Source organism: Sus scrofa, chromosome 6, assembly GCF_000003025.6.
Source record: "Sus scrofa isolate TJ Tabasco breed Duroc chromosome 6, Sscrofa11.1, whole genome shotgun sequence".
NCBI lineage: Eukaryota > Metazoa > Chordata > Mammalia > Artiodactyla > Suidae > Sus > Sus scrofa.
Genome location: NC_010448.4, coordinates 107,992,999 through 108,014,470, shown reverse-complemented (window position 1 = coordinate 108,014,470; position 21,472 = coordinate 107,992,999). Strand labels below are relative to the sequence as shown.

Below are 21,472 nucleotides of genomic sequence, written 5' to 3'. Positions count from 1 at the left end.
ATGTTGCTGGTAAAGTAAAAAAACAATTACAGCAAAATATGATAAAATAAGTAAAAAATATTATAGGAAAGTTTCTGATTGAAATATAATAATTTCCCCACAATAGTATGTTATAAAAGCCTCTGCTGAAACAATAGAAGGGGAAAAAGTTTAAAGAAATACGCATAAAAATACAAAAGATGAATGGCACAAATGTCGTAAGCTAGAAATAAGAACTAGTGCTTAGGCTCCAGATTCATTGAAAGAGAATCTAGGAAAAATTGAGGGCTTTCATTTTCATCTATTTATCTCTCTTACATCCCAGCTAATATGTACACTCTTATGTATTCGTTCTGTTATTCCTGGCTCAAACTTGCTTCTAGATACAAATATTTTTATGATTTGTGTTTTTTGTTTTTTGTTGTATTTATGTTTTTTAAATCATGTATGTATGATCTATAAAGCCATACTTTAAAAAACCAAAAGGATAGTATTTACATTGGTACTTACAATTTCACATTCCTTACATGTGTGTCCAAGCAATTTTCTTCTCTCTTCTTTTTTCCGAACCACCTCAATATGAGGAAAATTTTGTAAGCTGGTCTCTCTGGGGGAAAAACGAATTACATTATCTATTACTATAAAGACCTTTGGTTTAGGTTTTAAATTAGCAAAGGTGAGCATCCAGATAAATAATCCCAAAACATTCATTCATTTTATTTGAACTGCTTCCTCAGTACATGAGAAAAGCAAGTATTTTTTTCATTCCCTCTTCACTAAAATATTAATCAGGTATTTATATGGATATTTTTCTTTAACTGAAAAAGACGACTATTCTTATTTTCACCTCTGGATGGTTGAAAATAATTAGGTTGGGAGGTAAAATATAAAATAACCTAATTAAAAAGAAACACTGTTATTATTAACATCGGGAATTGGTCTTCTACAACAACTGAGAGAGAATACTGCCTCTGTTAACTCAGTTTCTAGTACTAAGAACCTATCTATCAGGGCTAACCTATCTTCCCCAAAGAACAGATTCATTTGTTTGTACGTCACTTGCTATTTTCTCCAAAAATTTCTTTTGCTGCTTCTGTCCATCTTAAATTCTTCAAAATATTAAGAACTATTATCATTTGTGCTTGTCCTTAAATGGATCAGATCCTATTGTGAATCACTGGAAATCTAGGAAAGGTCAAAACTACTGTGGTACGGAATGGTGAGGTATGCAGGACTTTGATAAGAAAAAGCAGTCAGGAAGCATGGAACATTTCTTTATTAATACATCCTGCTTTAAAAAGCCCAATTACTCTAAACTTACAAGATAGTAAATGAAGACTTACATGACATCACATATATTTGTTTATAACAGAAACATGCCCAAACTATTCTTTATTTATTTATTTTAATCTTTAAGGGCCGCACCTGTGGCATATGGAAGTTCCCTGCCTAGGGTTTGAATCTGAGCCAGCTGCTGGCCTACACCACATCCACAGCAATGCAAGATCTGAGCCACATCTGTGACTTACACCTATAGCTCATGGCAATGCTGGATCCTTAACCCACTGAACAAGGCCAGGGATCAAATCTACGTCCTTATGGATACTAGCTGGGTTCGTTACTGCTGAGCCACAATGGGAACTCCCCAAAACTAATTTTTAAAATGACTTGTGGGTAACACATCTACTCCTTTTTTGATCACATGTACCTCTAGTTGGCAAGCACTTCTTTTCAAAAGAAAGTTTTAACTGCTCTATTTCAAAATACATTGTAAGTTCTTTTTGTGCTTAAAACTAAGAACTCTCAATTCTGGAGTAACTGGTGGAATTAAAAAAGGAAGACTAAGAAACAACATAAAACAATATTGCCATGATTGTATATTCTTTCAAATAGTTTATGAATCTGAAATTTATATAGAATAGAATTTAGCCATACCCTTTCCTCTGAATCTTACCTATTCACTTTCTGTAGTGTACAGGTGCAGCAGGGAATCCAATTAATAGCCTAACAGCTGCAGTAGACATCAAGCATCACCTCAATGTTCTCGAAGAGTCTTGCCCCAACACCACACAACCTATCTTCCCAGGGTTTGCTAGTAACTCTGTACCATCTCTACATCTTTACCCACCCCCTGCATCTCCAGCTATGTAATGGTTTCAGAATAAATAAAACTATATTTTTTGTTAAAGTTAGTGAACCTCTACTATGAAGCATTTGACATGACAGTTCTTGCTCTGCAGTCTTCTAAGAATCTATTCCAAAGCTGCACAAGCAGAAATTTGGAGAGAGAATGCACAGGGCTATTCACTGCAGCACTATACATGGTAGCATAACTATAAAAAACCCAAATGCCCACCACTAGAGAATAAGCTATGGTACAATGAAATGCTATGAAATTAAAAAAAAAAAAATGAAGAATATCACTGCATACTACTAGGAATGATTTCCAGGACAAATAGTTAAATGAAAAATCAAAGTAGGAGTTCCTGTCGTGGACCAGTGGAAACGAATCCAACCAGGAACCATGAGGTTGTGGGTTTGATCCCTGGCCTTGCTGCTCAGTGGGTTAAGGATCCAGCATTGCCGTGGGCTGTGGTGTAGGTTGCAGATCTGGCGTTGCTATGGCTGTGATGTAGGCCAGCACCTACAGTTCCGATTAGACCCCTAGCCTGGGAACATCCGTATGCCGCTAGTGTGGCCCTAAAAAGACAAAAGACAAAAGACAAAAAAAAAAAAAAAAAGCAAAATAGAGAAAGGTGTATGTGTGTGTGTGTGTGTATATATATATATATATATATATATATATAGCATTCTACCACTTGTATAAGGGAAGAAATATCTACATCTGTATCAATATCAAGATGTATAAATAGAAATCTGCTTTTATTTTTTAAAATGGATGGGAAACCATAAACTATTTTTTTTTTTTTTTTTTTTGGTCTTTTTGACATTTCTTGGGCCGCTCCCGCGGCATATAGAGGTTCCCAGGCTAGGGGTCCAATCGGAGCTGTAATCACTGGCCTACACCAGAGCCACAGCAACATGGGATCCGAGCCACGTCTGCAACCTACACCACAGTTCACGGCACTGCCAGATCCCCAACCCACTGAGCAAGGCCAGGGACCAAACCCGCAACCTCATGGTTCCTAGTCGGATTCGTTAACCACTGCGCCACGACGGGAACTCCCATAAACTTTAAACAAATGGTTACCTGTAGGAATAGCTAACAAAATGAAGGTGACAGGATAGAAGGTAGACTTATCTGAATATACCCTGTTTTCAGCCTCTGTTATCAGGTACATAATTTCCTTAATTGTAAAAAAAGAAAAAAACAATTTCCAAAAAAAGTAAAATAAAACAAATGTGGATACTGGGTTGGTAGCATAACTACACAGAAGATAATTATCCTAAGTGACTTGAAAGCACAGTGACTTGACTGTACATTTCTAATAGAATGTATCTTAAGGACGAAAAGACACAAAACTTAAACCATTTTCATAAATCATATTATTGGTGACAGTTTGAATTATTCTGAGACTGTTCTATAGAATCAAGTTGAATGAGGAATGATGGTGGCACTGAGAAGAGGGATTTTCATTAAGTGGGAAAGTAGATACAGATGTGACAGAGGAGGTTACAGAGAAACCCTATAGTCCTGAACTTGAATTGGAGCTATCAGTATGAACAAATGAAGTTTATTTTAAAAGAACCAAAATGAAACAAAAACTTTATTTCCAACTCTCTCCACCTAAAAAGGTCTAGAAACATGGCTGACTGCAGCAGTGAGCAACCCTAGCAGACTATGGCCTAAATACCATTCTCACTAAAAAAAACCACCTCAAACCACCAGGGCTCCTTGGAGAAATGGCAGATTCCAGCCTATGGCAGGAAGTGTACCAGACAGCCTGGAACATCTTATACCAGCAACGAGCTTTGGAAGCCGACTAGAATAGTGTGCATTCAAAGAGGCTTCCACTGGGCAAAGATGGGACAATTTGAGTATCGATAATGGCGATAACTACAATGGATGGAAACATCAAACATAACTTGAATTTGTGAATTCATGATGATATTTAAACAAGACAAACAGTTCCCTGGTGGTGTAGTGGTTAGGACAGGGCACTTTCACTGCTGTGGCCTGTGTTCAATCCTGGTCTGGGAATTCTGATCCCACATCAAGCTGCTGTACACCATGCCCCAAAAAACAAAAACAAAAACAGCAACCCCAAAAAACAACAAAAACACACAAGACACTCTAGTCACATTTGAGATGCAATGGTACTATTTCTTTGGTAAATTAGTAAACAGAGGAAAGGAATTAATCACTTATCAACAAAATAACAGCTCTTACCTATTAGAGTATCACAGGCATGAAAAATTTATCCTTTTTTTTTTCCCTGTATTTTTTTTTTTGTTGTTGTTGTTGCTGCTATTTCTTTGGCCGCTCCCGCGGCATATGGAGGTTCCCAGGCTAGGGGTTGAATCGGAGCTGTAGCCACTGGCCTACGCCAGAGCCACAGCAACGCGGGGTCCGAGCCGCATCTGCAACCTACACCACAGCTCACGGCAACGCCGGATCGTTAACCCACTGAGCAAGAGCAGGGATCGAACCCGCAACCTCATGGTTCCTAGTCGGATTCGTTAACCACTGCGCCACGATGGGAAGTCCTCCCTGTATTTTTTTAAAGGCCTCACCCACAGCATATGGAAATTCCCAGCCTAGGGGTTGAATTGGAGCTGCAGCTGCTGGCCTATGCCATAGCCACTGCAACGAGGGATCTGAGCCACGTCTGTGACCTACACCACAGCTTATGAGAACACCGATCCTTAACCCAATGAGCAAGGTCAGGGATCAAACCTGAATCCCAGCTGGGGATACTAGCCGGGTTCATTATCACTGAGCCACAATAGGAACTCCAATAAAAATTTATCTTGGCATGTCAGATTTCTAAATTCCCAACAAATAAAAGTATAAGGGATAATTTTGCCTTTGGAATGACTAAATTTGCCAGTAAGTTAAAAAGAACCATAAAAAGTTTTCTGAATGAATTACTATGCCTTAATTCACTTCTAGGATGAATAGTACATGACTGAACATTATAGAATTTGTAATATTTCCATAAAAAGCAGTAACATTATGGTTTAATATCAAGATGTTTACATATTTTTAAGGTAAAAATTCTCATAAAGTAACTCTGAAGCACAACCTAGGGCTCACCACCTAAAGTCTGTAGTAAATAAAGTTACAATATTTAATCAATTTCCAGAGTTCAAATAAAGTTCACAAAATAGGATAAGAATAAAATATGTTATAATAAAGCATAGAAAAGAAAAGAACTGGCACCAATGTCCAAAAAAGGGTAGTGGTGGTAAAAAATTTCCTTATTTTAAAAATCTGTCCTTTTTTAAAAAAAAATTTTATGGCCACACCTGTGGGGGCGGTGGGGGGAGGTCTGAACCCACACCTCTTCAAGGCACCTGAGCTGCTGCAGTTGGATACTTAACCCACTGTGCCATGGTGGGAACTCCAAAAATGTGCATTTTTATACTTAAGTTTCATTTTTTGTTTTGGTATTAAACTAAATGATATGCATTCTATTTTAACCTAAGTAGCAATTTTAACAATTCAGAGATATTCTGACAAAGACAGCTCTGTTGTACTTCTAATCACATGGCTGGTATTAACCAAGGCCAACTTACCTTTCATCACCTTTAAAGTATGGCTCCACAAATGCTTTCTGTTTGACTTTATCTTGTTTATCACCATGAGCTGTAAACAAAGCAAGCATACCACAAATTCAGTGTCTAATTTAGAAATAACTAGCTTTTTTTTTGGGGGGGGGGGAAGGGACATGTACCAAAACTTCTATTTTTATTGGCTTCTGTACTCTAGGTCCCTAGGCAATTTGTTTAAATTCTCTCTTTTCTTGGCATGTGGGATTGAGAGGCCAGGGATTGAATCCACACCACAGCTGTAATGGGCCATAGCAGTGTCAACACTGGATCCTCACCTGCTGAGCCAGGAGGGAACCCCTAAATTTTCTATAATAAATTCTTTCTTTTTCATGAGCATAAGGAGAATGCTGATTATCTTACCTCGGAACTAGTGAAGAGATAAAAATCATAACTATAAAAGTATTTTAGACTTTAAAAGAACTACTCAGATGCCCATTATCATTTGGAACCAAACAACAGGAACAAGACAGGTTTTAGTCTGCATCACTTATTAGTCCTATTGAATTTTATAATGTGTCTTTAAGGTAAGATGATAACTAGGAAATAAAAAGGTTTTTTTTTCTTTTTCTTTTTGTCATTTTAGGGCCACACTCGCGTCATACGGAGGTTCCCAGGCTAGGGGTTGAATCTGAGCTGTAGCTGCCAGCCTACACCACAGCCATAGCAATTGTGGATCTGAGCTGGGTCTGCAACCTACACCACAGCTCAAGGCAATGCCAGATCCCCAACCCACTGAGCAAGGCCAGGGACTGAACCTGCATCTTCATGGATACTAGTTGGATTTGCTTCCACTGAGCCCCGATGGGAATTCCTAGGAAATAAAAAGTTTTTAAAATTTCATCAGAAAATGGTGACAAAATAAGGACTAGTGCCCATGGACCTGAGTCCCACATCATCTAGCCCTAAACAACTACATCCTATCATCTGTTCAAATAAAAATTTACTGAGCACTGTGCTAAGATCTGGACTTAAAATGTAAAACAGGAGAGACTAGGTCTCCAGTCCTCATGGAGTTTCCAGTGCAGTGAGGAAAAAAAACATTAAGTAAGCAGACAGCTGAGACTATCTGAGGAAGAACATGGAGGGAAATAACTGATGAATAAGGAGAAGTAAGACGTGAGAAGATTTAGGAGTGGGGAATGTTGTGGGTAAGGGTCCTAGATGGCAAAAAGTTTTTAAGTAAGAGGTCAGTGTGGCTGAGATTTAGTGAAGAAAGGGAGGTGTTGGAGAAGATGAGGGTCGGGGGGGTGGGCAGGTACCAGGTCATAATGGGCCCTGGAGGCCAAGAGAAGGAGTGTGAATTTTACCGTAAGTGCAGTAGGAAGCCACTGAAGATTTTTTAAAAGAATCTACCTTATTGAGGCATAAATCTTCTCCCCCATAATCAGTGATCTAATTTCTATCACCATACTTAGATATGTCTCTTTTAAAACGTCATATTAATGGGATTACATAGTATGTATTCTTTATTATCTTTTGCACTCATTTAGCTCAACAACTTTTGGAGACTAATCCATATTATTGAGCCCACTAATTCCCTTCTTTTTGTTCCATCATGAGTACAACTTATATTTATTCACCTGCTGATGGACATTTGGGTTTATTCAGTTTGAGTTCTTATAAATAGCACTGCTATGAACATTCTTGAACACATCTGCCCATGAACATGTTTCCATTTTTCTTGGGTATATACCTAGGAGTGGAACTGCTGGGTCATAGTATAGGTGTATGCTTAACTTTACAAAAAACTTGGGAGTTCCCGTCGTGGTGCAGCGGAAACAAATCCAACTAGGAACCATGAGGTCGCGGGTGTGATCCCTGGCCTTGCTCAGTGGGTTGTCATAAGCTGTGGTGTAGGTCACAGATGCTGCTCGGATCCTGTGTTGCTGTGGCTGTGGTGTAGGACGGCAGCTGTAGCTCTGATTCGATCCCTAGCCTGGGAATCTCCATATGCTGCGGGTGCAGCCCTAAAAAGCAAAAAAACCCACAAAAAACGCCTCTATTGACCAACCTCAATAAAGCTGTCAAAAATAAACCCTGCTGAACTGTTTTCTAAAGAATAATCAATTTCGTACTCTGCCAGCAAGGTATGAGAGTTCTAGCTGCTCTGATTCACCCTTGCTAATGCTAGATGTTATCAATCTTTTTACCATTTCTGTGGGTGTGAAGTGTTATATCTATCCTTCATGTCCAATAATATTGGCCATCTTTTAATGTGCTTACTGGCCATTCAAATATCTTCTTTTCCTTGAAGTATTTTTTAGCAAGAAGATAATATAGTCCAATTTAAATTTAACTTAAATCACTTTTGGTGCTGGAAAAACTGGACAGCTTGCATAAAGAATGAAATTAGAACATTCTTTAACACCATATACAGTAATAAACTCAAAATGGATTAAAGACCTAAAATGTAAGGCTGAATACTATAAAACTCCTAGAGGAAAACATAGGCAGAACACTCTGATAAACTGCAGCAACATTTTTTTAGATCCATCTCCTAGAGTAATGGAAATAAAAATAAACAAATGGGACCTAATTAAACTTAAAAGCTTCTGTACAGCAAAGGAAACCTTAAACAAAAAGACATAGAAGCAGCCTAAATGTCCATCAACTGATGAATGGATAAAAAAGATGTGGGCGGAGTTCCCGTCGTGGCGAAGTGGTTAACGAATCCGACTAAGAACCATGAGGTTGCGGGTTTGGTCCCTGCCCTTGCTCAGTGGGTTAACGATCCGGCGTTGCCGTGAGCTGTGGTGTAGGTTGCAGACGCGGCTCGGATCCCGCGTTGCTGTGTCTTTGGCATAGGCCGGTGGCTACAGCTCCGATTCAACCCCTAGCCTGGGAACCTCCATATGCCGCGGGAGCAGCCCAAGAAATAGCAACAATAACAACAACAACAAAAAGACAAAAAAGACAAAAAAAAAAAAAAAAAAAAAAAAGATGTGGGATGGAGCCACACACACACACACAGGAATATTACTCAGCCATAAAAAGAATGAAATAATGCCATCTGTAGCAACATGGATGGACCTAGAAATATACTAAGTGAAGTTAAGTCAGACAAAGACAAATATCATAGATGTTGCTTATAGTGGAATCTAAAACATGATACAAATGAACTTATTTACAAAACAGAGATTCACAGACATAGAAAACAAACTTATAGTTACCACAGGGAAGGGGGAGAGGGAAATTTGGGATTAAAATATATACACTAGCCAAATACAAAATAGATAACAAACAAGGACCTATTGTAAGAGAGGGAACTATACTTAATATCTTTTAATAGCCTACAATGGAAAAGAATCTGAAAAACAATGGATACATTTATATTCAAAAAACAGAATCACTCTGCTGTACACTGGAAATTAACACATTATAAATCAAATATATTTCAGTAAAAAAACTTAAAAAAATTAAAATCATTTTTAATTCTTTGTAGCTACTGGTCTGATATAACACCAGTTAGAGGAGTCCTGCTCTAAGACAGGTAGAGATAAAAGTGGTTTAGACTAGGGTAGTGGTTACAGAAATTAAGAGAAGTTTTATATGTTTTAGAGATAGAGCCACCAAAGTATTAGATTGGGTGTGAAGGTGAGGTTAAAAAAGAAGTCAAATATGGGAGCTCCCATTGTGGTTCAGCAGTTAGCAAACCCAACTAGGATGCAGGTTTGATCCCTGGCCTTGCTCAGTGGGTTAAGGATCTGATGTTGCCGTGAGCTGTGGTGTAGGTCACAGATGCTGCTCGGATCCCACATTGCTATGGCTGTGGTGTACGCTGGCAGCTAAAGCTCTGATTCGACCACCTAGCCTAGGAACCTCCATATGCCACCAGTGTGACCCTAATAAAAATTAAAAAAAAGTCAAATATGACTCCCACATTTCTATCTTTAGTAAGTGGGAGGACAGTATCTGAGGCTTAATGAGACCCAGAAAGGCAGAAGAAGATCAAATTTAGGTAGAAAAATAAAGATTTCTAATTGAAATTATTGATTTTAAGGTGCCTAGTCCAATCCATAGCTGGAATTAGGTCTGAGGTTCAAAAGAGAGGACCAGGCTGGGAGTAATAAATACACAGAAATATCCTCACTTGGCTTCCAGGCGGCACATACTCTCAAGTTCCTCCTATTTCACAGGCTGTAGCTCCTTCTCAGTTTCCCCAGAAGCCAGAACTTAAAATGCTTCTCTTTTCTATTTACCTTTAGTATTTGGGTGTTCTTACTCAGTGCCATGGCTTTCAGCTCTGTCTACTAACTGTTTCACCTGTCCCTAAAATCATTTTTTTAAAAAAATTATGGATTTCCCCTCTAAACTTGACACATGTAAATAGCCTACAAACACCTCCACTTGAATATCTAGTTAAGTACTAACATGTCCAGAACTAAGCTTTTGATATCCTCCCTGAAACCTGCCCCTTCCTAGGAGGGAAGACTCGGTAGAAGTATGTGATATGGGGGTCAAAAAAATGAAATAAATGGACAATAAGTTCTAAATTCTATGCCTGGGTGACTGGGAAAAATAAAATCTGAAAGGTCACTTGGTAGGAAATAAATGGAACTTGCTTAGATATGGTAAGTTTAAGCTGTAGAAGAGACACAAACATAGGAATACTAAGAAATGCAGGACTGGGATTCATCAAAGAATCCAAACTAGAGCTGTAGATCTGGAGTTTTATCTTCAGAAGTAATAAAAGCATGAGAGAAAACAAATGTGAGAAAAACAGAATCTTAAAGATATTCTAGAAAACAGAAGTTGCCAGAGATCAAAAGAATAGTGCATCATCACCACAAAGGCTAAGTAAGAAGAAACTATGGGATGGTCAGTATGAAATGCAACTTAAAAAAAAGATAGAAATGAATCATATCCTATAAAAAATATATATTATTTTAAGTGAAATCAATTTGCAAAAGGCTCTTCTAGGGGAAAAAAATGAATTGAACAGCTGTCAATTTTTATTATGAAATTTGCTTGATCAAGTTTTTGCCATGGACTGAGAAAGCAAAAGTATGCTGTTATATATCTTTGGTTAAAGTTTCATCCTAAGGGCTGTCATTTTAAAAAGCACATGGAAAATATAATCAAGAGAGATTTATATTCAATGACTTGAATATTGCCATAGCAGAAGATGTACTCATTTAGGCCATTATAAGACAATCTTTGCACTAGATTAAGAATTCTGAGAGTTCCTGTTGTGAGTCAGCAGCAAGGAGCCTGACCAGTATCCACAAGGATGTGGTTTGATCCCTGGCCTTGTTCAGTGGGTTAAGGATCCGGCATTGGTGTGAGCTGTGGTGTAGGTCACAGATGTGGCTCGGATCTGACATTGCCATGGCTGTGGTATAGGCTGGCAGTTACAGCTATGATTTGACCCCTAGTCTGGGAACTTCCATACGTCTTGGGTGCAGCCCTACAAAGCAAAACAAGAACAACAACAAAACAAAAGAATTTTGACCATTTTATTCACAGTAAGAAAATGAGATATTTAGTAAGAATTTTAACTAATTTTCAATTCAGGTTATCTACCTAAGAGTTTCGCTTAAAGTACTCTTTTTTTGGGGGGGGGGTCCTTTTATCCTTTTAGGGCTGCACCTGTGGCATATGGCGGTTCCCGGGCTAGGGGTCTAATCAGAGCTGTAGCCACTAGCCTATGCCAGAGCCACAGCAATGCCAGATCCGAGCTGAGTCTGTAACCTACACCACAGCTCATGGCAATGTCAGATCCTTGACCCACTGAGCGAGGCCAGGGATCGAACCCGCAACCTCATGGTTCCGAGTCAGATTCGTTTCCACTGTGCCACGATGGGAACTACAAAAGTTCTCTTCTTTTGACTGCAACCCTGCATTATAAATTACTGCTTCTAATGAAACAGATCTGAAGAAGAGTACTTTGTCTGGGAAAGTAAAGTATTCAAACAGAAAACGGGGCTGAACTTTCTGTAAAACTTTCTTCAATTACAAGAATCGATTTATTATTTAACAGATTTTTTTTCCTAAACTTTTCTTTTGCTTTTTGGGGCCGTACTTGCGGCACATGGAGGTTCCCAGGTTAGGGGTCCAGTTGGAACTATAGCCGCTGGCCTACAATACAGCCACAGCAACATCAGATCCGAGCCACATCTGCGACCTACACCACAGCTCACGGCAATGCCAGATCCTTAACCCCCTGAGCGAGCCCAGGGATCAAACCCACAACCTCATGGTTCCTAGTCAGATTTGTTTCCATTGCACCACGACAGAAATTCCTCAAAACTTTTATATACTGAGTGAAAGGTACAGGGGAACCTTCTGAACCATTGTTTTAACTCTTCCATTAATTTGAAATTATCTTTAAAAAAACTTATTCAAGAAACATGAAACTTTAATTGTTAAGATACCTCATCATGCCTCTGTTAATTACCATGATGACTTAATTTACTAAACTCAGTGTAACAGAAAAACATAATTAGTAAGAAAATTGCCTTACTGTTTGGTTTCTTTGTAGTAGCTGATAATTCCTTCTCTTCTTCTGCTACTTGAGGGAAGCTATCTGCCAAACAGGATTCATACTCTTCATGTGTAGTCCGATCAAACATATCTTCCAAGCTATCATTCATTTTTCTTTCGTCATCTATGTAAGAGAGCACTGGCTTAGGCCAAGGGGCAGGCCTTTTGCTTTCAATGTAGACCAATATGAAATTTGTAGGACGATCACAAAATAACTCAGGTGTGTATGAGGCAAGAATAAATGCCCAGTCTGGGTAGTTACTGCACATTTACCAATGCTTTATGTTATGCCTTCAAATGTCCTTTATCATGTGAAGAGAATGCTAGTTTTTGTTAGTCATTTTAAGCATTAAAAAATCTTTTTCTCTCTACCAGCTCACATGTAATTCATACTACCAAAAGGAACTGTGAAGAACAGAAAATACAGTGTAATAAATGGTGAAAGATAAACTGTGTGTAAGTAACTGACATCAAAATTTCTAGAGTTTCGCTTACCTGCTTATGTTTCTAGTATGGTAGCAAAAAGTATTTTCTTGCATTATCATTAACACTCGGTGTTTTAGTGTTAAAAAATAATGAATTCTATTCCATATTTGACATGCAAAGTGCTAAGTTCATCTTCAGAGTACTAACTATATTTCCATTATATAATCACATTTTTAAAAACACCAGTTCACTAAAAACAGAAATAGATTCAGCTAACAAATATGACAAAACTGAAGCCTGATAAAACTAATCTATATAACTACCACCTCCCCAGATACAGAATCTGGCACTTCACCCCATTTTATATTTCTCTAGAATTTACCATCACCTAGTGTACTGTATTTGTTTGTTCCATGAGGTAAGTACTTCTGTTCTGTTTACTATTATCTCCAGTTCCTGATACAGAATTGTGTCTCTATAATTTCTGAAGATTAAACATTTATTTTTCATTCTAAGGGTCAAATTTTAAGTAAAAATAACTTCTATGTGCCAGGCAGCGTGCTAGGCATTCCCAGAGCATTCTGTATATGTATATTCTGTAACTTACAATAATTTACTGATTTATTGTTTTGTTGGTCTGACATCTGACTGTAAAAGGCCTGCAGATAGAGACTACATTCTTAGTGATCTTTCCTTTTTTTTAGGGCTGTACACATGGTATAACAGCATAAGGAAGTTCCCAGGCTAGGGGCTGAATTGGAGCTGCAGCTATTGGCCTATACCACAGCCACAGCAAAGCCAGATCTGAGCCATGTCTGTGACCTACACTGCAGCTCATGGCAACGCTGGATCCTCAACCCACAGAGTGGGGCCAGGGATTGAACCTGTGTCTTCATGGACACTAGCTGGGCTCATTACCACAAGGGGAACTCTCTTATTGATCTTTCTAACATAGGACCTAGTAAGTCTAACACAGAGGTAGAGATAAAAAAAAAAAATTCTTTGAACTGAAATATTACAGTAACTGGGAGTTTTTTTGGTATGTTTCATCTTCAACCAATTCTAAGTATGAAAAAGATACCTTAAAATGTGCAGATTTTTTTTTTCTCTCTCAACATTGTTGAAATGTCTCCTATCCCATTTACTATTCTTAAAATGTGGTCTTGGCATTCCTACCATTGAGTGGTTTTGGCTATGTCCTCGTTTGAACCTGGTCAGGTCTTTGTGACTATGCAAGTTCTGAGTCCAAATCATGAACATGCCATGCACTTCCACCTTGCTTGTTGGAGATGCTCACCCTGGGAACCTAGTCTTCCTGTGACATGGAAGCTCAAACTAGCCCTTGTAGAAAGGCCATAAGGAGAAGCCCTAAACTGGATGAGGAGAGAGATGCCTGTCTCTCCCATCTGTTTAGCCCTCTGCTGTTCCAGCTGCAGCCACCACCTGCCTACAACTCATGAGCCTGCGAGATAGAACCACCCAGCAGCTTTTCCTGAATTTCTGAGGCACATAAACTATAAAAGAGAATGGTTGTCCTTCTAATCCTCTGAATTACTGGAGTGACTTCCTAGGCAGCAGCAGTACCCATGATGACTTATTTGGGCAAAATTATTTTCACTCATTAGTTTAAGTTCTCATTTGACCTCCATTTGATTCTTGTTTCAAGTATATTTGGAAAACTATCTTCTTAGATCAACTAGATAAATTTGAAGCCAAAATTGTCATACTTTAGTTTTTCCCTTTTCTGCAAAGCTGAGCAAAACATCAGGAGCTGGTACCAAGAGCAAAATCTTAAGAGTCTTTCTTAAGAAGTGTCATTCACTATGAAAAGATGATAAATCACTGTAAGCTTTTTCTTTTAATAGTTACTATTCTGTCAATGTAGGCAACCAGCTACTTGATTATGTGGATAATTATTCATTACTAAAGAACAAACAATTAAGGCAAAGGCTATTTAACTTTTCTCTCACTTACTGCAGATTTGCAGCAGCAAGAGATAAGGTGTTTCATAAGAAGCAAGGACAAGACTGGCTGTTTGAGTACTGGGTCCCAAGCAGGTAGACAAGAGACTAGAGAACATTCAGCAGAAGATAGGAAATGCACACAGTCTGAATGTCCTCAGTTTCTAACATATGATCATTGGAAGATGCCTCTGCTTTTCGCACCCCATCCTCATGTGGCCAGTCCTAACCCTTCACCACAAAAAGGTGATAAATGCCAACTATTCCTAGTCTAGTTTATCTCATGTCATATGCTTCTGTAGTTAGAAATGTAACTAAGGTGATGCCAACCTACACCCATCCATTGTTCCCACATCTTTCAGAAAAATCAAGGCTTTAGGTGAAGAATTAATGGTTTCTCACTACAAAGGGCTGGAGATACCTAGTTTAGTCATATCCCCTTTTCTATAGACATACAATATGGCAGAGTCACTCATATACACTATCATTCTAGTTTACTGCTAATTTGCAAGTCTATACTAATACTTTTCAGTGGAATCCACCACCCCTTTTTCCTTATCCAACTGCTTTGGAAAATCATATTTCTGAAGCAGGACTCTAAGGATTCTCTTTTACACCATTTATAAAAAATTTTCTAAACCAGGGATCAGGAAACTTTCTTAAAGGGTCAAAAGGTAAATATTTCAGGCCTGTGGGGCTATAAGATCTCTGCAGAAACTACTCAACTCTGCTGCTGTGTCACATGAGCAGTCATAAGGCAATAAATAAACAAGGGAGTAAGGCTGGGTTCCAGCAAGACTTTACTTACAAAACTGGCAGCTGGCTGTAGTTTGCTGATTCCTGGAAACCATTTGAATTCTTTTGGAAATAAAAATTATTTTTACCAAACTTTTTTCCTGAAATACTGAAACTAAGCTTTTCTAAGAAAAGTCTAGTATTATGAGAACAGGGGAATAATACAGGTTTATGGTAGAGGTCATTTATGCTCATCAGGGAAATGGTATCACTACAAACTTCCCTTTACATTTGTATTAAAATTAAAAAAAAAATCAAATCTTACTTGGACTTTTTTCTCCCTTCTGCTCTTGCTTCTTCATTTTTAAAAGCATAGTTTCACTAACCAACGTACAGTCCATATCCAATGTCTCTCCTCCTGCTAATCTTGACTGACTGCCATCCTGAATGAATATTTAAAAATTCAAAAAATTTAAACATCCTTTTATGGTCTTATATTTACTTTTTGGGGGGAGGGGTTAAAATATACAACATAAATGTTACCATTTTAACCATTTTTAAGTATATACCTACACTTCAGCAGCATTAAGTTATATTTACTTCTACCCTTTAGGAATACAGATACATTTAGGTTTAATTGCCTATAAAACATTTTAACTTCAATATATGAGCACCTTCTCTCAAGCCAAGGAAAAGGACCTACTGTCAAAGGACAGAGAGTTATGTGCTACCCAAATCCCTGGAGCCTCCCTTCTTCTCCAACCTGCCTCACAGAAATGAACGTCAATGTATAGTAATAACAAAAGGTCATAAGTGAAATTTGATTCCTTGATGGATATATAATACTCCAGCAACTGTTAATATGCTACCAAGTGAAAGAGAACTTCTCAAACTATGAAGAACCTAAATAAAAGCCAAAAAAGTTATTTCTGCTACGCATTTTGATTTTTAAAAAAATACACAGTATTTTAAAAAAATAGCCAACTGGGAAAATGAAAATTTGTTTTTAATGGTAGATTATTTTAAGTTAATCAAGGCATATGATAGATTATTTTGATTAAAAATCATTTAAAATATGTAACTAGTATTTTGCAGTATTTTAAAACTATATTTTTTTAGCCAGTATCTTTAAGGTCAGAAAGTATCATTACTCTTTCAAAAATACCATAAAGATGGAATAGGAATAAGTATTTTTTATTTTTCGGAATAAATAAAAGAAGATTGTAAGAGGTGTGTGATTATCTCAAGGCCACAGAGTATGTAAGGAGAGCAGGGGGACTAACAATGCACTAGAATAACCATGAGGGCATTGCTTCTACTTTCTAACTTACCTTTGTATCTATGACGGTAATATCCATTTTATACTGAGAAAGGTCTGCTCCTGGATCTATACTCCACTGGATATTTTCAAAGGATTCATCTTAGATAAGGAGAAAAAACACACAATCAAAAATGGATTTTAAAAATTCTCATCACTTTAGGAGTTCCTGTCGTGGCTCAGCAGTTAATGAACCTGACTAGCAACCATGAAAATTCGGGTTCGATCTCTGGCCTTGCTCAATGGGTTAAGGATCCGGCATTGCCATGAGCTGTGGTGTAGGTCGCAGATGCAGCTTGGATCCTGTGTTGCTGTTGCTGTGGCGAAGGACAGCTGGCTAAGGCTCCGATTGGATCCCTAGCCTGGGAACCTCCATATGCCAAGGATGCAGCGCTAAAAAGACCAAAAAAAAAAAACAAAACAAAACAAAAATAAAAACCTCATCATTTTAAAAACATTATGGGACCCAAAGAATGGCAGGAAAGTTCTGCAAATAATATGTCTGCTAACGGACTTGTATCTAGGATGTATAAACAACTCTTAAAACTCAAAAATAAGGGAGTTGCCTTCATGGCTCAGTGGTAACGAACCTGACTAGTGTTCATGAGAAAGTGGGTTCAATCCCTAGCCTAGGAACTTCTCCATGCTGTAAGCGCAGCCAAAAAAATAAAAAGTCAGGAATGAGAGTGAAAAAATGTTTTTATACTCACTGGAAGAATAGCTAAAAGAATGTGCTTCAGGGAAAAAGGAAAATAAACCTAGAATGAAGGAGTAAGTTTCCAATGACGAATACAGGAAAAAACATTGCATATAAAGTACAAAAACATTTAGTGGCTAAAAAACCAAAAAGAATTTTTTAAACACAGCAAAATTATGAAAAGAATCATATATATATTAGAGCAAACAATGTTTTTAAACAGGAAATTTAAAAACCCACATCAATCTATAATGTTTATAGATATATACCTGTAAATGCAAAGAAAAGGACAGGCTATCTATGAGGTGAGAAACAAAGTCTGGATGATAAATTTCCACTTTTTATTTATTTGCCACATTCGTGGCAGATGGAAGTTCCAGGCCAGGGACTGAATCTGAGCCACATGTGTAATCTATACCACAGCTGCAGCAATGTCTGATCCTTTACCTACTGCACCAGTTCGAACACATGCCTCTGTAGCAACCTGAGCAGCTGTAGTTGGATCCTTAACCCACGTACCACAGGAATATGCAATTTCTACTTTTTATATTATAAAAATCTGTATTGTTTAAATTTTTTAAAGCTTTTGTAAAGATAAGAAATAACTACATAAGTAAATTTATTAAATCACCTATAAAAATAGATATTAGGAGTTCCCGTCGTGGCGCAGTGGTTAATGAATCCGACTAGGAACCATGAGGTTGCGGGTTTGGTCCCTGCCCTTGCTCAGTGGGTTAACGATCCGGCGTTGCCGTGAGCTGTGGTGTAGGTTGCAGACGTGGCTCGGATCCCGCGTTGCTGTGGCTCTGGCGTAGGCCGGTGGCTACAGCTCCGATTCAACCCCTAGCCTGGGAACCTCCATATGCCGCGGGAGCGGCTCAAGAAATAGCAACAACAACAACAACAAAAAGACAAAAAAAAAAAAAAAAAAAAAAAAGATATTAAAGTTATCAATTTACTTTTTCAAAAAGTGAAGTGCAGGAAAATCACATGCAAAATGAAATCAGTAAAAATTGTGCTATAAACACAGGAATATGCAGGGATGTTTTTTTCTGAAAAAAATGAGTTCCCATCATGCCCATCATGGCACAACAGAAACGAATCTAACTAGGAACCATGAGGTTGTGGGTTCAATCCCTGGCCTTGCTCAATAGGTTAAGGATCCAGTGTTGCCATGAGCTGTGGTGTAGATCGCATATGCAGCTCAGATCTGGCAGTGCTGTGGCCATGGTGTAGGCCTGTCAGCTGTAGCTCTGATTTGACCCCTAGTCTGGGAACCTCCATATGCCGCTAATGTGGCCCTAAAAAGCAAAAAAAGAAAGACAAAGAAAAAATTCAATCTATCCAAAGAACGTACATAGCATGTTATAGTACCCAACATCATTAAAATAGACTGTTACAGTTTACACACCTTGGTTGTTCTGTAGAGACTTTGTCTTAGAAATTCTACACGGATTTAACTGAAGAACTGACGCAAGTTCACATGCTCCATGGACTGACCTGGTTTTTATTTTTATTGGCTCATGAGAACCAGCACCCTAAAACAGAAAGAATTATTAGCATCTAGGAGAATTCACAAACCACCATTTTAATCAAAATCTTTGAACATATAACGCAAACCTTCACGTCATCCAAAGGATCCTCTGTCTCCAAACTTTCACGTGGACGTAGAGGGATTTTAAAGACTGGATTTTCTTCTTTTATTTGCACCAGTGTTTTATCTGGAGATTTATTCAGGGATTGGAGAAGAGACTCCTGTAAATAGGGCTCCTCTGGGAAATCTTTGGCTAACCCACAGCCCCCGCTCAAGGCCTTACGGCTTGAGGAAGAGCCTTTTGGAACGGGCTTCAGAGACTCAAAAAGAGTCACTTGCCTAAATCTGATTTTAGAGGTCTCACTTCCTTGGCTTTTCTCTTGACGGTGAATAGCCGAAAATCGATCAGACAGATCCAGAGGTTTATCCATCACATAATCTCCATTCATGTAAGACTGATTACCCAGTGGAAAAGGGAAAGCATTTTCTTTATCAAAAGAGGCTTGGGGGCAGCTTACTTCATCTTCATTTTCTTCCTCAATTTTCTTCCTTTTGGTTCTGCCTCCTAATGATTTCAGGGGTACCACATGTTTATCTTTATCGGTAACAGTATCTTTAATGTGATCAATATCATTCTGTTCACCTACGGGTTCACTTATACTTTTATTTATAAGCACTGGCTTGTTACATGACTGGTTAGTGATCTTGTTCGCTTCAGCCCCAAGACTATGATGTGTGAAAAGGGTACTATCTTCAGATTTTGATCTAGGTTTCTCCAATCTAGAATTAGAAGTGTTACTGCAAGGCACTGTTTTCAGATGGTTTTTCTTCCCACTCTCTAAAAGAGAAGGGGACAAACTTGTATTCAAACCTAAACTACTTTTCATATTAGAGGTAGCTCCAAATACAGGAGATGACACCCGAATAGTCAGTTCTTCTTGAGGAGGAGTCTTTGAAATTGAATCTGAAAATCTAAAAAAATAAAAGAGTGGTAAATCTTTTTTCCTACTAAAGAAATAGGGTAAAAATTAAAAGACAAGCATAATGAGAAAACTTCTGCTAACACAGAATTATTAATATTAAGGTTTTAACCACATATTTAAGAGGCAGACCATTAACCAAAATTTAAGATACAGTATAATTGCTGGCTTCTCTTTATTTGGCTGACAAAAAGCAGAGGAAAATTATTTAGCAAACCTATCTCAATACCATGATATACCTATTTATAAATAGTCTTCCTAAGTTACTTAAATAAATTTACTATATACGAAAATCATATTTTAATAAATCCTACTGGGGACTCAAATACATCTGTTGTTATAAAATCTTATCATGAGTAACTCCAAGAAAAAAAAATTACTATACTACAGAAGTGAACATAAGGCGCAGCCTGCCTCTAGCAGAGACAGCTGTGGCAGCAGGAAGAGCATTAGGGTTAAGTTTGAAAACATGGAATGGGTAAGAAAGAGCTCTGGTTCTAGTATTTAATAGTTCTGTGGCCTTAAAAAGATATTTAACCTCTGTGGAGCTGCATTTTTATTGACTGTAAAAAAGAGGGGTAATAAACCTACTTTAATAAGCTACTTTGATGACAAATTAAATGTGATTCATGTATCTAATATTGAAAACTCTTAAAAAGCAAAATGCCACCTCAATAGAGGCACTGTTAGTTAATGGATGTTCTGAAATTAGTAAAAACAAGATGTAGCCCCACCCTGGAAGCTCATCCAAGCTTATGATGAATTTCATACAACATCCAGTTTTTGAAAAGACAACAGAAGGGATGCCTGGACTTTAAAGAGGCAGGGTAACAAGGCTGAGACCTCTTACGTACTGCTTGATAGAAATAAAGAAAAAAATCTAAAAATAATATCCATCTTGCTACAATAATGCAAAAAGCCCTCAACTGGTAATAAACTAGGGGAAATATTCTTTTAAATAAAAATTAATATAACCAGAATCACAAGTTGAGGGAGATAGTTTAAATATTTGGAACTCACTGCAGTGGAATCTTACCAATAGTTCATAAGTTTTTACCAAAGTGCCCCAAATTACCTTAAACTATCTTCACTATTTCTTCTTGATTCCTCAAAAGGTTGTTTCTTGTGATCTCCTTCCAGACAGTGGTAGAGCTCATCACCAAGAGGGCTCCTGGGGCCTCGAGATTCCTTTGATATTAAAATATAAAGTATATAAATACAGAGGATGATTATTTATTTATTTTTTGCTTTTTAGGATTGCACATGAGGCATATGGAAGTTTCCAGGCTAGGGGTTGAATCAGAGCTACAGCTACTAGCCTACACCACAGCTCACAGCAATGTGGGATCAAAATGGTGTCTGTGACCTACACCACAGCTCATGGTGAACACTGGATCCTAAACCCACTGAGCGGAGACCAGGGATCAAACCCGCATCCTCATGGAGCTTAGTCAGGTTCGTTAACTACTGAGCCATGAAGGGAACTTCCAGATTATTTATTTTAAAAAAAGGAATAAAATACTGACACATGCTATGATGTGGATGAACCTCAAAAATAAGCTAAATGGGAGTAGGTGTAGGTTGTAGGTGGTGGTGTAGGTTGCAGACGCGGCTCGGATCCCG

At 38.0% G+C, this 21,472-nt stretch overlaps 1 protein-coding gene across 12 annotated transcripts in view; it reads right to left on the bottom strand.

The window, feature by feature from the left end:
• The window catches only part of RBBP8 (RB binding protein 8, endonuclease), a 96,147-nt gene that overhangs the window by 5,597 nt on the left and 69,078 nt on the right, over positions 1–21,472 (bottom strand). For all 12 annotated transcript variants that reach the window (XM_021097738.1, XM_021097735.1, XM_021097736.1 and 9 more), the window contains 8 exons: positions 20,925–21,037; positions 18,956–19,841; positions 18,747–18,873; positions 16,652–16,740; positions 15,646–15,763; positions 12,179–12,322; positions 5,680–5,749; positions 490–586 (listed from right to left, as the gene is read on the bottom strand). In XM_021097738.1, coding sequence (XP_020953397.1) covers positions 490–586; positions 5,680–5,749; positions 12,179–12,322; positions 15,646–15,763; positions 16,652–16,740; positions 18,747–18,873; positions 18,956–19,841; positions 20,925–21,037 — 1,644 coding nt within the window. The remainder of the gene's footprint in view (positions 1–489; positions 587–5,679; positions 5,750–12,178; positions 12,323–15,645; positions 15,764–16,651; positions 16,741–18,746; positions 18,874–18,955; positions 19,842–20,924; positions 21,038–21,472) is intronic.